The sequence below is a fragment of the Leiobunum rupestre genome, chromosome 10, assembly GCF_980474605.1.
Source record: "Leiobunum rupestre chromosome 10, qqLeiRupe1.1.hap1, whole genome shotgun sequence".
NCBI classification, from domain to species: Eukaryota; Metazoa; Arthropoda; class Arachnida; order Opiliones; family Sclerosomatidae; genus Leiobunum; species Leiobunum rupestre.
Window position 1 is genome coordinate 35,420,497 of NC_143393.1, and position 16,471 is coordinate 35,436,967.

General features: G+C 35.8%; 1 protein-coding gene across 6 annotated transcripts in view; it reads right to left on the bottom strand.

Annotated features, from left to right (window-relative positions):
* Nucleotides 1-16,471, bottom strand: part of LOC149925532 (zinc finger protein rotund-like) — a 395,345-nt gene that overhangs the window by 3,618 nt on the left and 375,256 nt on the right. For 4 of the 6 annotated variants that reach the window (XR_016477085.1, XM_090161422.1, XM_090161416.1 and 1 more), the window contains exons 6-7: nt 10,209-10,393; nt 5,721-5,871 (exon numbers count right to left, since the gene is read on the bottom strand). Coding sequence is in view for 5 of the 6 variants with exons in the window: in XM_090161422.1 (XP_090017548.1) it covers nt 5,721-5,871; nt 10,209-10,393 (336 nt within the window). In the remaining variant the exon portion in view is untranslated. Of the gene's footprint in view, nt 1-650; nt 5,872-10,208; nt 10,394-16,471 lie in introns of those variants that run through there. The other 2 variants (XM_090161414.1, XM_090161415.1) reach the window with 2 other exon arrangements.

Sequence of the window (16,471 nt, forward strand, 5' to 3'; positions counted from 1 at the left end):
CGAATCAAATAGGTGTAAGCCAGCCTATCGCCAAATCAAACGTTTCTAACTAAACGATCAAATTGTAACGAAAAGGGGGCGGAAATCCACTAAGGGGGGTTTTGGAAAACATTCAACGCGGATTCCCGCGGCTACAATCGTAAAAGCAACCCTTTTGAGTCCGCCAATTCGCTAAATTCCTCGAAATTATCTCAAAACGACAAAAGTAAATTAGAATATAAATATCCAATTTTGGTTTGTTGTTTTTTTTTTTGGTTTTTAGCGGAAAATGAAAAAAATATATATATTCAACATCAAAAAATTTCAAATGTACCAACAACGAACACCACTGCTCACTATATTACAACATCACAAAATTTTCTGTTTTTTTTTGCGCAGGCCATCGACTTCAAAAACGGCGCCGCGTTTGTCACTCTCAAAATTTGCTTCGTCCTCTTAAACTTAAAATGTCGGCGAGGGGGGGAATCGCGAGAGATCGTGTTATACGACAGAGGACTCAAAAGGTTGCTTTGAAGATCCTGGCCAGGGTTTTGTTTGTCTACATAAATCCCAACACCAATTTTCATAAATATGCCAAAGTGTCGAAGTCGCGTTTATAACTGGCCAAAGATTGGGACACTATTAGTTTTCGCTTCCGATACAATCGATAGTTTTTGTCTCATTTTCTTTTATTTATCGAGATATTTCGTTTAACGGATACACAAGTTTAGTTGTTGTAACGACCGTGCGCGCGAAAAAATGGCAGTTAGAAAAGTTTTTGCTACTACCATTACTTGAATAGATTTTGAGTTTTTTTTTCATTTTTTTTCGGTTAAACTGTTTGAAGAAGAGTTTTAAATTTAAAGATGAGAGGGCTGTGAGATTAGTAACTACGTTAAAAAGCTAAAACTTCTTGTTCCGAGCGCGGTTGAGTTTTGAACGCGCACTTTCTTAAGTCCCGAACGTGAAAAAAAGCACTCGGAAAATTACGATAAGTTTCCATTTTTTTTTTCGAAAAAAACAAATTGCTTGTAGTTTCTTTTGTCTTCCAAGTACTGTCCAACTGGTTTAATCACTCGGTTAAGTCTAACGTATTTTTCGTTTTTCCGCTTTCGTCACAAGTTCCAACATGAAAATTCACACTTTTTAATATAACATCAAACAACATTTTTTTTTCACACTTTTCTCGCGTTTTTCGTCAAGTTCTTTTTTTTTTACGAATTTTAAATCGAAGATGTAAAAGAGATCAATTAGAGTATATGCCGTTTTTCACAAAATGAAAAGAGAGCCAAACTTTTTGCGTCACAATAAAACAACGAAGAGCGAAATTTTACAAATATTTATATAAAAAGGAACTCGAAGCCACAATTTTTTTAAAATTTAAAACATTTACAATATAAAAAAAACAATTCGAATTTTTTTTTAACTTCTATTTTGCGATAATTTAAAAACTTTGACTGTAAAATAATTGGCAAAGATTTTTCCACAAAATATACGGACCAATTATATATATTCTACGGTAAATATGGAAATGCATTTTTTTGATTATATTTTATACTTCTTTAACAACATTCAGTTAAGACTAAGTATCTCAGCTTTTTACGATAGTATTTCTACGCGTAGTTGCGCAAAAACTAAATAGCTAACTTTCGTTTTACGCACTATGAAATTAATTTGATGAAAGAAAATTAATTAACTGTCGCGAATTTCAAACTCAGCTCAGAAAAATCATAAGCCCAGTATTTATATAGTCAAAGTTAAACCTTTTTTTGCAATAACTTATTAAAAACAGTTTAAAGTCATTTTAGAAATGTGACTCAGGGTTTTAATAAATAATCTTTTTTTTAGTTAATTAAAAAAATTATTTAAAAGTAGGGAACGAATTTGGCATTCGTTTATTGGCGCACCTTTCGACTTAACGGGAGCATTTAGTATCAGAAAAATAATTCTTAAGAGGATTAAATTGGCGAATTACTTTCAACGAAAGAGTCTAATTAGGGCCAGAAAGGCTACAAACGGAATAAAAACAATTAACGGAGAAATAATTGGGTGAAAAAATATTAATTAGGAAAAGAAGCTTAAGCAGGGGTGGGACAAAAACTATCTAAGTGTAATCTTGCTAATATATGCGGCCAAAATTAAGGGCCCCGCGAGGTCGGAACAATGAATCGCTTTCTTTTCACTGATCCTGGCAACAAAAACTATTCTAAATTGGTTACCCGTCCCCTAAAAACCAGGGATTAATTGTAATAACGATATTCTTAATTTCTAAGCCTAACCCCCTCGAGCGAAATAACCCGGTTTTAAAAGCCAATCAAAATCCGAAAACAACAACAGGCGGGGCTTAATTTTTAATTAGAGAATTTGTTTTATCCTAGTAATACGGGGAAATGATGACGAACCTTAATTCGTTTTTAACAATTAGACGAATATTCGGCGCGTTGGAAACCCTAAAATTTACAACGGCCAAGATGATGAGGTTTAAAGAAGGGTTTTTTCGAAATTTAAATACACGATAAATAGTCCTTTTTGTTTATCTAAACACGTAAGGCACTACTTCCATCACCGCAATTATATAGGACGCGGATGAATACATTATTCACGTTATTCGGCCGACGCTGTTTGACGCGAGCGGACAATTTTAGGTACTAAATTTTACACTAAACGTTTATTTAGACGCTTCGTTTTTATCGAGAGTCAGAAAACGTAGACGCGCACTATTTGAAGTTGCGTTTAGTGAAAATATCGTAATAGTTCGGTTGTCCGCCGCTATCTTCACCGATTTTTCGGTGTTAAGTGAACAGCCTAAATAACCTTTCAGAAACATCCTCCTAAATTGTTCAGATTGTTCTGGACGAATACTATCACCACAAACTTAACCGTTACAAACAGAAACGTTATACAACTATACAGCAACATTTTCCTCGTCAATCATTCCAAGGACCCTATTCCACGGGTCAACTTTTTGTTTCACAAACAAAACCTAGCGACATTAACATGATTTTTGTTTTTTGCAATTTTAACATCGTTAATATATTTGAGATTTGAAAAACTTCACACATTCGTATCGCAGTCAATTCTTATTTCTATATACCTTAAATCCATAATTATCTAAAATTATTGCCATTTTTTTTGTTTGAACATTAGTTTTAACAAGGTACGGAGGATAAATTTTAATCGATCGATAAGTTTCGATCGAATCGAACGATAATATCGATTTCATTCGATTCTCGTTAAATCTTTCATTTTTTTTAACACTCGTCGACATATTTCGAAAGTTTGTCGATTATTTCGTTATTGGTGGGAAAAGTTAACTAGATAAAATCTATCGACGATAATATTAGCAGAGAAATGGGGAAACAACATTGTATAGAAAAAATGGATCCCAAGAATTATCTATTTACAAGAAACACCGAAGGAGGGCGATAAACGTAGGAACTTCATCTATATAAAGACAACCAGTCGACGAACCGCGATATATCGGTTGTCGTGGTCGACTAAAAGCCTCAAATTCGTTCGATTAATCGATTTTGAATATTTGTCGAACGTCGACCCTAAAACCTACGATTTTATTTCATCAGTACAAAATCGTCTAAACAATTTTCTCTAAACTATGTAATGAAGATTTGAGTTTTGAGCCAGTAGGATTAAGATGAAAGTTTCTAAAAGCTAAATATCTATAGTATACATATTTTTTTTTCCCATCAAACGATATTTGTAAACAACCAAAATATTATACGGTGTTAAAACTAAAAATTCAGTTCATTTGTTTTTCCCTAAACGGATTTGCAGTTTTGAATTGGTCGTTAAAATAAACGCGAATAACGTAAAATTATCGATACGAAAATATCGACATGATATTAATATTATCGATAGGAAAATATCGATACGATATTAATATAAACAAAAATCGAACTGAATAAGAGCAGCAACCTTGTGAGTCCCACAATATTAGCGGGGTTTGTGGCGCGTTGAAAACCGTCCATTTCTGTCGTCGTTGATATTTACCGAGAGGCAACGCGTAACGACCGAATCGTTACAGACCCCACGAATCGGAGAAAAGGCAAGGACTCTTAAAGTGAGTAGCACCATGAGTGTATATTTTGTATTATTAAGTAGGTTTGAAACAAAATAAACGCGATCGAAAACTATAATAAAAACCGTCGATAACGATAATACTGGTATAGGGATATTTGAACCCCATTATCAGCAACGACAAATAGCTTCAAAACGCCGTAGTTAAATTCGCTTTGAAATTTTTCCACTAACTTTTAGCGTAAACCTTTTTCAATTAAAAATATTTACACATTAATCAAATTCGCGGTTTTTTTCATCCTTTATGGCGTAAAAATTTTAATTCGAACAATTAGGAACATATAGAGAATATGCTAAATTTAATTTATATCGATATTCAAATTTCATCGATGAAAAAAATTAAGAAATTTTAACCTTTTTTTAAAAGAAAAAAAGCTTATTAAACACGCGATATTTAAAACTATTTCCTCAAAAAACAAAAATTGAAAAATAAAACACTAGCTAAGCCTAAACAGGGACAATATATTCGCAAAAAGGTTTAAAATCAGTTTATGAGATTCGCTTTCCTTACGATAAATTTGTTCATTTTTAAATGCTTTTAGCAACGTAACAAACAGTCAACTTTTTTTTATACGCAATTACCACATTTCTTTTCATACCCTGTAAACCGCCATCTTTGCACGTTATTTAAAAAAAATTAAAATACGATTAACTAAATAGCACCAAACTCGAGGAAAAAAACCGGGAAAAGAACATTAAATAAGTTTGCCTTTAAAATGCCTATTCAATATTTTCTTTCAAAACATGATTATAATTTTTTGGAACAGCGTGTCTGAAACCCACCGGTAATTAGACCCCTTCCCCCTTCATTCAACGTTTCCGGCAAAACTACGAACATTCTCAACAGTAATTTAGGGCTTAACGTAAACAGCCTTTGTTACGCATATGTAAAAATCTCTCATGGTGCTTTATTTTGTTTCGTTTTAAAACGCCTTTTTAACGATAGGTATCGACCGTCGTTAATAACCTAACGACCGATCGTCCGCGATTTCTTGGCCTAAATAGGAAGCTAAGATACCGTGGAAAATTTAGTTTCCGCTAAAAAACGGGCCGTTTTACGACGAGATTTGATAGCGAGCCGGGGTGGGGGGTTTTAACGACAATTACTTCGACGATCATTTAGAGAGTTAAGAAGGAAGATTGGGGTCGAGCCGCCAACGGGTGGGCGCTGTAGGGGGAATTCTGCGCGTGGTGGTGGTTGCCCGAGTGGGCCACCAGGGCGGCGGCGGCGGCAGCGTTGCCCATGACGGCGGGCATCATGAAATGGCCCATGTTCATGGTGGCCGCCAACAGGCCGCCTCCGCCGCCGGGGCCCCCGGCCGCGTACGAAGCGGCGGCCCGGCCCACGGCCCCGCTCAGGGTGGCGGCCAGGGCCGAGGCCGACGAAGGCGGCGAATTACCGGGGGAGCAGCACGTGGAGCAGTCGGGCGGGCAAGAGGACGAGGAGGGAGAGTTGCGGCCGGGCGACTCGGCGCCACCAGCCGCTTGGTGCAGCTGCTGCTGCTGCTGTTGGTGCTGCGGAGCGGGCTGGTGGTGGCCCGGGTGGTGGTTGTTTTCGCGGGCGGCGGCGTTCGAAGTCGAGGGCCCGTTTGGGGCGCCGTTCTGTTGTTGTTGGCGGCGGGCCACGCGGCCCCGTTTGCGCTTACTGGGAGCTCCGGTGTTGGGGTCCTTGTGGGCGAGCCTCATGTGCTCCATCAGCGCCTCGCCGTTGACGCAGATCTTGTGACAGATGGGGCACGACTGCGAGCTGGCGCCGCCGATCAGGGCGGCGTGTTGCTGAGGGAGAAAAAGACACAGCTGTACGTCATCAGATTTGCATTGGCAAGCGTTCTTCGTCCCTACCCTCCGCGATTAAGCGGCTGAGAATCCGCCTACGCTTTCGCCGCTGGCTTTCGTCATAGGCCCGCGCGTAGGCGGAGCCTCCTTTCGGGGGCCGGACGCCGGCTGGACCGACACAAATTGACCATTTTTACGCGAAAGGACGCGCTGATAAAAAAACACCCAACCCCGATTATGATTAGTATGACGAAAGGTATTAGCCGAAATAGGGCACGAACTTTCCGTTAGAGGGCGACTGAGGGTCGAGTAGTTAACGGAACAGCCATTAAAAATAAGGGCAGCCCGCCCGCGTATAAAAACACCTGCCCTTTTTCGGCTAAATGGAGAAGGAGGAGCGTGTGGGGCGCGCGATAAAGACTGTCCAGCACCTGTCCGCTCGGCCGACGAAATAGCGCTGGCACGCGCGCCAAGAATATATACTCTTAGACGTGGACGAGACGGATTCCAAGAATCTGTTCTATAACCATCAACAAAACAAGTATACGACATAGGAACAAACCCCGATGTTTTTCGTAGGGAATTGACGTAACCGCTAAACTATTGTCTATAAAGTTACTGTAATATTTACCTTATGGAAAATCAAATACGTGGGGCCAGTGGAAAACCAAATACGCGGGGACCGTGGGGAACCAAATACGTGGGGCCCGTGGGGAACCAAATACGTGGGGCCCGTGGGGAATAAAATACCTAGGGCCCATGGGTGGAAATACCTATGGCTCGTGGAAAAATAATAGTAATAACCTTAATATTACCCTAGCATAAAGTTAACGGTACTTTCTGTTGATAAATTTATTCTCGGGCCTAAAAAAGATTATGTTAATACTAATAAAATTTTTATTTTCATAATATAAGGAATAATAATAATAATCTGGATTGTACAAAGTCTAGTTTTAAAGCAAAAAAAAAAGCGAGACCAAAATGGTCCATTAGCTATTTAACTAATACAAAACTTAAGTGTGAACTTCTAAACTGCGATTTCGCGAATAATAGCGCAACACGGAGAAGGAAAGTACCTATATCTATCGTGAGATGGCGATAGCGTATTCGCTAGTTTAAAAAAAACTAAACCCGACAAAAGTCAAGACTTTTCTACCTCGAATTTAAAGACAGACAGGTGAAGCTATACCTACTAAGACTCAATAATAATTAACGTATTTAAATAATTAAATCGTTCGTTCCGAGTGTAGAGTGTTATTAGCTGAAGGATAATAATTAAGAGGAGACACAGAAACCCTTTTAACCTCCATCCCCCCTGCTTTAGACTATTAAAAGGGTTTGACTTCTAAGCGACATACCGAAGCTAGCCATTTTTATTAGTGATTTTAGTCAACAATGCTTTTTTCCATAGAAAAAAAATGGTACGATTAAAGGATTTGGGTACATTTGTTCGAATTTCATTCGTCCGAACGGTGGTACAAATATCCGAATGCCGGAAAACAGGATCGTATGTCCGAAAACTTATTTCATTTGGCCGAACAATTTATCACAACTTTTGTTGGTGATTTAGTCGTTCAATTTATGTTAACTTTACTGGCGAATTTCATTTGTTCGAATAATCGTTTGTCCGTTTTTTCGAACATTAGGAATTGGTTGTTTTTGTTTTAAATATTGTTAATATAAGAAAATAGTAACATTAACGTGAACCTAACCTAACCTAAAATATCCACAACATTCAACGCAATTCCCACTTACTAACAAACAACGATATTTACAATGTACTTTTTTAATTTTTAATTCTTGCTTTAAAAAAAAAGGACAATAAAAACAGCAATAAGAAATACTAATTTAGCGCCAGAATTCGGACAAGTGATGCTACCTATTCGGACGAATGAAACAAACAAGTTGTCCAATTCGAACAATTGAAACATTTGTTATTTCGGCGGTTCGGACGAATGAAATTCGAACAAATGTACCTACCCCGGTTAAAGCAGTATTTTCTTTAAACTCAAATCCAATTTTTGGGTATAATTTTCATTGGTTTGGCGTTGAAATGCAAACGAACGAAAGGTTAAATACACTTAAATTTACGATTAAGGTGTATGTTTAACCCTAAAGTTAACTTTCCCCCATGGATAATAATTTATGGTAATTATTGAAAAGTACTTTTAATAATAATAAAATAACGGCTGTGCGTTTTAGAATATTCTAATATTTACAATACTATACGAGCATTATCTTGGGTGCGAATTTTCCACCAAACAACCGAGGATGTATTTACACTGCAATATGGCTCAAAATGTAAAACAGGGTTGCACAAAATTTTCAGATTCAAATTCCCTGACCATTTTAAGAGATTTTCACTGACTTTTTAAGGCCAAAATGTTTATTTTATACCTCGGAAGTTAATAAATTTAAATAGACTTAGATTTCAGTAAAGGGGTTATTGCAATGTTGAAAAATTTTGCCTAACGTTCAAGGAAATAAATGATAATCATAGAATTTGTCATAGATCTAGAGTAAAATTACCTTCAAAAAGTGGCAATATAAAATTTAATTCCCCGATTTTTCCCTGACTTTTTACAAATTCTTAAAATTCCATGACTTTTTAGGACCATTTTTAAATTCCCTGACTTTTTCCTGAATTCTCTGACGTGTAGCAACCCTGTAAAAGGTACAGTTACGTAGATTTTTTATTTATTTATAAATAATATTGTATTTGGCTTTATAACGTCACTGTAATTATATTTTGTTCTTCAGAAAAGTAAATGCCACGATTACCGTGGTAAATGGCAAAAAAACCATTTCAACGCGGCGTTGTGGGTGTCGAAATTTTTTTCCCAACACCAGGGGAAAAAATGTGTTTCAATTAACAGCCGTTTCTGTCTCCGTAACCATCTAACCATCACCTGAAAGCCGAAAAGGGGCAATTTAAAACAACAATTTGACGCTAAACGTTGGCACGCGTCTGGGGTTTTAATAGCTCAATCCCTCAACATTTTCTAAGCACTTATAAGTTTAAGAAAGATGTCGTAAAACCATCTGAATTGCCAAGGTTAAGCTCGCGCTAGAAAACGTAGCTTTATAGTTTATAGACTGTTTAACCTACAAGTTCGCCTCGCGCTAGCCACCAAAAACTAGGGGTAATCTTTTACATTTTATTTTTAGTAAGCAAATTACGCGTGATAAATGTAATAGCAATTAAGCACGTTTAAGAAATCGCGTAGAAAAAAGTGTACGCACAGTCTCGCACGTACTCCCTACGAAATGATGGTGTATAGTTTCGAAGTAAGACGCGGCGTCTTACTTCGAAACTATACATCTATTTGTTCCATCGCTTTGAGTACCAATATGGCGGAGATTAACAGTATCGCCAATCTCTTTAAGTTAATCCAAACTACGGTAACAGGGTTGCCACAGTTTTTTCACAATCAAATTCCCTGACTTTTCCAGGTTTTCCCTGACAATCTCCGGAGATTTTCCCTGACTTATTTTGTGTCAAGATTTTGTATTTTTTAACCTATAATTTAGAAAACGTTTCCTATTTGTAACTGAAATTAATTTCCCTGACATTTCCCTGATTTTTATAGCAATATTCAAATTCCCTGACTTTTCCCTGATTTTTATACCCATATTCAAATTCCCTGATTTTTATACCCATATTCAAATTCCCTGATTCTTATACCCATATTAAAATTCCCTGATTCTTATACCCATATTCAAATTCCCTGATTCTTATACCCATATTCAAATTCCCTGATTCTTATACCCATATTCAAATTCCCTGATTCTTATACTCATATTCAAATTCCCTGACTTTTATACCCATATTCAAATTCCCTGATTCTTATACCCATATTACAATTCCCTGATTCTTATACCCATATTCAAATTCCCTGATTCTTATACCCATATTCAAATTCCCTGATTCTTATACCCATATTCAAATTCCCTGATTCTTATACCCATATTCAAATTCCCTGACTTTTATACCTATATTTAAGTTCCCTGACTTTTCCCCGATTTTTATACCCACATTCAAATTCCCTGATTCTTATACTCATATCAAATTCCCTGACTTTTCCCCGATTTTTATACCCACATTCAAATTCCCTGATTCTTATACTCATATCAAATTCCCTGACTTCTCCAGGAATTCCAGGTACCGTGGCAACCCTTTGTAAATAAAACGGCGTAAATTCAACGAACTTTAGGTTTGGACAATTTGTCACCATTGAGCAAAACGACGAAGATTCAACGATCTTCGTTAATTTGCCAGCTCGAAGGTCAAGCCGAGGTCTCCTTCGAGAAGGATGGCGTCGGTGGCGGGTGGGAAAGATGGTCTTCTGGTAACTCACCTTGGCACGATGAGTTCTGAGACTGCTTTCGGAGGCAAACCCCTTGCCGCAGATGTTGCAGCAAAAGGGTCTGTTCTTGGCGCGTTCCATTTGGCTGTCGTGGTTCCTCAGATGCTGTTGCAGGTTGGACAGCTGGATGAAGGCTCGCCCACAGTCTGCCAGGTGACATTTGTAGGGGCGCTCTCCTGCGGACGGTGTCAAAGAGAACGAAAAAAAAAGGGAAGAAGATGAGATAAGATATAGTTTAAAACTCTATTACCATCCAAGTTGTTTAACAACCATTAGAAAGAGGTTATACGTAATAACCAGCAACCACCCCCCGTTGCGGAACTATTCTGGCCCACCAGCGAAAGGCAAAAAGTACAGCGGGTTTGAAAGGTGGGGAACCACGCTGACGGTTCAATTCCAGAAGTTCGAGATGACGTCGATGGGGCAAAAAAAAACCACAATGGGCGTGTTAAAGACGTATTTTTAATCAAGAGTTTTTTTATTTTTCCCGGCCATGTTGAAAATGTACTTAGAACCGCGGAACCCCTAATGAATTTTAAACGGACTATCGCCGGGGACAGATGCCAATTTGCTTTTGGCTTTCTTCCGCGGACTTATCGTTTATTTATTATTTTCATAGGGGCATCCTTATTAGCGAAGTCCGCTACTAAGTTTATAAACGCCGTCTCAATCAGCTTCGATAGAAATTACCAACTTAGGTCGACGTAACGCCAACGCGGTGAGCTAAATCGCCCAACAAACCGCGAAAAACATGACGCTAAATAACGAGCGTATAGAACGTAAAATTTATTCGAATTCGCCGACGGGGATCAAAGCTATTAGCGGCGATGATTAGGACTATGGGCCACGAAAATATCAAATGAAATTCGGGGTGAATTATTTTCAATAAATTACGCCCGATGCCAAAAAGTCAATTGGTAGATGAGTAGGTTGCCTGTTTTCGCGAAAAAAAAACACAACGGGACCTACTACTGTGACGGCGAAAAAACCACTAAACGCTTTGAACGAAAAACTATTACAAATTTCGTTGGTAGAGAGAAGCTAAACGATCCAGTCCGATAATTTGTCTCAGGTGTGGGCCCATCACGAAAGTCAAAAGACTCGATTCTAATGATGTAGGAAATTAACTTGTTCGCTACTCTATTATTTAAAATAATAAAATCAACTAAAATTGGGATTTAAAAACTTCAAAATGTTTCCAAAAATATACAGGACGTTTCAAAAGTATATGCAAAACTTTTAAGGAGTTGTAGGGTGAGTTGAGAAGTATGCCTGTTTATTTCCCATTTTCCTACGATGAGTTAAAAGAGCGCCAGAGAGCTTCAAAATGTGGCCTACTGGCCCCGTTGAATCAGGCTGCAACAAGCGCAAAACCAAGCAGCGGGGAAACGCGAACATTAAGGTTTGGGTTCGTGTGATAGGTAAAAAAGGATTTTGTAAACAAATCGAGGTAACCAGCGTAAAAAAGTCAACTTAAAGAGACTTATTTAAAGTCCCTGCTGCTTGGTTTTGCTACGCTCGTTGCAGCCTACTTCCAGGGGCTAGTAGGCCACACTTTGAAGCTCTCTGGCGCTCTTTTAACTCATCGTAGGAAAATGGGGAAAAAACGGGTATACTTAACAACTCCTTAAAATTTTTGCATCACCTTTTGAAACACCCTGTATAGAAAATATTGGATTAAAAATCTCGGTATTATATTAGAATAATATTAAAAATACTGATTTCTGTGATATTTATCAGGTTAAAATGTCGAAATATTAATTTAAATTGAATGGTTTTTAGACTGGTGATAACGGAAATTTTAAAATCGTCAAATATCGTGATTTTGAGAAATTTATCGAGAAATATATTTGCTTTGGACAGCGTAACTACCAGCGGTCCGAGATTCGTACAAATCTCGTACACTCTAGAGAAAAATGATTTTAGAAATCTTGAAATCAACTTGAAAATCCCGAAATCTGGGCGAAAATGAGTTACAAAATCTCAAAATAAGTCTAAAAAACTAGAAATTAAATTGCGCTCTGAAATCTCAAAATCCGTTCCTGATTTCTGAAATAACTTTTGAGATAAAAAATTTTCAATGTCCGACCCCTCACGTAACTAAGATTTTTAGAACTTCTTCAGTTGCATTTTAATCGAGTTTCAACTAATATTGTAGGATCCTAAGAAATCTTAAGAAAAATATTTAGCAATTCTAGGATAATATTCTGAAAAACCTTATAGGAACTTTATAGAACTAAAACTTCCGATTTTTAATAAGTTTTATTTAATCGAAACATTAGCATAAGTTTCATGTAGTTCAAATATCAGAAAAGGAGTTTTAAATGGTTCAAATATCGGAATAAGAGTTTTATATGGTTCAAATATCGGAATAAGAGTTTCATATAGTTCAAATATCGGAATAAGAGTTTGATATAGTTCAAATATTGGAATAAGAATTTCATATAGTTCAAATATAGGAATAAGAGTTTCATATAGTTCAAATATTGGAATAAGAGTTTCATATAGTTCAAATATAGGAATAAGAGTTTCATATAGTTCAAATATTGGAATAAGAGTTTCATATAGTTCAAATATTGGAATAGGAGTGTAACATAATTCAAATATTGGAATAAGTTTTACATAGTTCAAATATTGAAATGAGTTTTACATAGTTCAAATATTGAAATGAGTTTCATATAGTTCAAATATCGAGTTAAGAGTTTTACAAAAAATAGTTAAGAAATGAAAAATATATTTATCACGGTTAAAATGATCAAAATAAAACGTAACATTATCAGTCAATATTAGCCGATTTTAAATAAAACAATTATTGAAGTATTTTTAAAATATCTTTCATCTTAGTAGCTTTAAATCATTCTTAAGTCTATCTAATCTATTTCACATGGGGGAAATGAAATGACACCCCGAAAAATAAAGCAAAATAAATTCGGAAATATATAACGTTACCTCAAAAGAAACAAAGCCATTGATAATAGCGTAAACATTTAGGCATTATTTTGGCATATCTCGGTAGAAAATCCGCGGTTATTATTTAAAAACCCAAATCTTGTCCGACACTGATGGAGCGCGCCTGTAATGCGATCTTTCGTTAGCACCCGCAAATAAAGAAAATATTATTTTCGTAGCGAAAAGCCCAATTTACTAATTGCGCGGCAACAATTAGAAGGAATTAATAGTAAAATAAGCGAAAAAGGGAAACATCCGCAAATTAGTAAAGGCGCGAAGAACCAGCGGAACAGTAAGACCACAATACTTCAATTTTTCCGTTTACAGGAAATAATTTTCCTTTTATTAACGATAAGATTTATTATAACCTCGGCGAAAAGTTTCTCCTCGACGGCTAATGGCCAAGATAAAAACAGAGGTGAAAGGCGAAGAAAGGTAGGTTGGGGGTTTCTCGAAAGGGCTTTATTTAGGGGGGAGAGATCAAAGTTATATTTATTTATACGCCTCCGCTTTCTAAGGAGCGTTCGACGGTTAAGAATTTTTCGCCATTTGTTTCTGGGCCATTAATTATCAACAAATTTTCACATAGTTGGACAAATTAGTTTTCAATAAGAACAAAAGAAGGAGCCATTTCGCTGGTATTAAATTATCTAAAATAAAACGAAGGTAATTTAACTTATTGTCGTCCTTAAATAAGACCGCCCCTCAACCATCTAAAATATAGCGCCATCTACATTCGCAACATCGAACTGTTTTTTTGATTTTTTTTAGTTAATTAGATGTAAAGATTATAATTTTGAAAACAAACTTAAAACGGTTAGCCTGATTTTAAAGATTTTAAGCTGATTGGTTTTCAGTATTTTTTAAGTTGATTTTATGATTTTAGCAGGGCTCCCAGCGATTTTTTTTAATATTATAGGAATTATAGGAAATTTCCTAGAAAATATAGGAATTTATAGGAACATTTTTAGCCAAAAAATAGTAATTTATAGGAACATTTTAGCTAAAAATAGGAATTTACAGGAACATTTTAGCTAAAAATAGGAATTTACAGGAACATTTTAGCTAAAAATAGGAATTTACAGGAACATTTTAGCTAAAAATAGGAATTTACAGGAACATTTTAGCTAAAAATAGGAATTTATAGGAACATTTTAGCTAAAAATAGGAATTTATAGGAACATTTTAGCTAAAAATAGTAATTTATAGGAACATTTTAGCTAAAAATAGGAATTTATAGGAACATTTTAGCTAAAAATAGTAATTTATAGGAACATTTTAGCTAAAAATAGGAATTTATAGGAACATTTTAGCTAAAAATAGGAATTTATAGGAACATTTTAGCTAAAAATAGTAATTTATAGGAACATTTTAGCTAAAAATAGGAATTTATACGAACCATTTTTAAAAAATAGGAATTTATACGAACCATTTTTAAAAAATAGGAAATTATAGGAGTATATTGAAATTATAGGAACTCTGGGAGCCCAACCGTTGATGTTTTCGGAAACACCGGACCTAAGCCAGAGCTAAGCTCTATTTAGAAGCCAAATTTTTACCAAACTTTAAGGCTATTTTCGAATACATTATTTTTAAAATTATAGGAATTTCTGGATATAGTTATAGAAAATTTAGAAAATTTAAAAAAAAAAGGAATTTATAGGAACAATTTCGAGAAAATAGGAAATTATAGGAGCATATTGAAATTATAGGAATCTATAGGAATTATAGGAACTCTGGGTAAGTAATATTTCCGTATCGAAATTGACTTTATCATCAAGAGTAATTTCAGTCTCACCTATATCTTTGTCCATAGAGAAAATAAAATAAGGTAATTCAAATAAAACTCTTCCCACTGTTACATAAAATTTAAATCTATCATAGTCGTTTTGTTTGACAATTAACGTAATTGTTTTCATCATTTGAATATATATATAAGGTTATCTAAACGTAATATATACGAAAATATTAAACTATAATTGAATATTCTGTTCAGTTTATTTAATTAGATTTTCAGATCACGCAAATACTCAATTAATGCAAAATAATTTTGAAATAAGAATCCTAACGGTGATTTGAAAAGCAATTTTACTATCGCCTTGGGAGTTTCGAATGACATTCTACGAATATCAGACTCCGAAAAAGGGAGGAGACAATCGCCTCGAAAGAAAGTACAAAATGACGAGCTGTCCGCCTCAGACACATAATCACGATCGTACAATGCACGCGGAAATGGTCTAATTATTTTAATAAACGACATTTTCCGTTCGAAAAATAGGCAAAAATAAAACGTCGGGGATGGCCTACAGAGGTCGCTCGCGATATAAATATAGTTTCGGTCCGACGAGGGCGGGTCGAGTCGGAAACCTCTACGCGCTGCTATCAACGACGACGCCGCGTTTCTGAAAAATTATCATTTAATAGTAGAGGTTAATCGAATTGAATAAATTTAAAATTCGGGTTCCTCCTTCTAAATAAGGGAGACTGTTACGCGGACATATAATAATAAGATAGTTTCTCCCCCTTAAAAAAGAGAAGCGTTTTCTCATTAATAGCCCCCCTCTTAAGGGGAGACCGAAATTTTTTAAATAATAAATTCGGTTACTCCTTAGAGAGATAGCGAACGGTCGAAGGTATGGAGAAAAAAATCATTATATTGAAATTACTGGTTACCGTAGCACCAACGTAGAATTATACGGATAATGATCAAATACCACGTTTGTATTATAAACGAATGGTATAAATAGGAAAAAATATCGAAGAAATTCTGTTTACCAACATTGACCCGCGTTAAGATAAATACAAACATGGTGAATTTCATTATTGGAAATAATAACGCCACATGTTTACTTCAATCTCGAACTTTCTTTCAACTCATTTATTTATTATTAATTTACGCTGACAGTTAAATAACATTGACAGATTATCAAGAATTACGAATTTAACTTAAAAGTCGTTGTAATTTCGAAGTTCACGCCTCGTGTAAAAAATAGTTTAATAGATTCAATTAAAGACCTTTTAAAGGCCTAGGTTTTTTTCTGCCTGTCCCCCTTTAAATTAACTTAGTGGAGCACAAATACCCTGGTGGTAGGCCAACCGCTGAACATGTTGGCCTAATTTAAAGGGGGACAGGCAGAAGAAAACCTAGGCCTTTAACCTAGAACCCATTAAATATTTTTCAAGATTACATTCGTTAGTGTGTGTATTTATTTGTGTTTTATAAATAAATATTTTTATTTTTATTTTATTTTAAATAAATAATCAGCTAGGCTAATACCCAAGGCACCACCTTAGGCCTAAGTCAT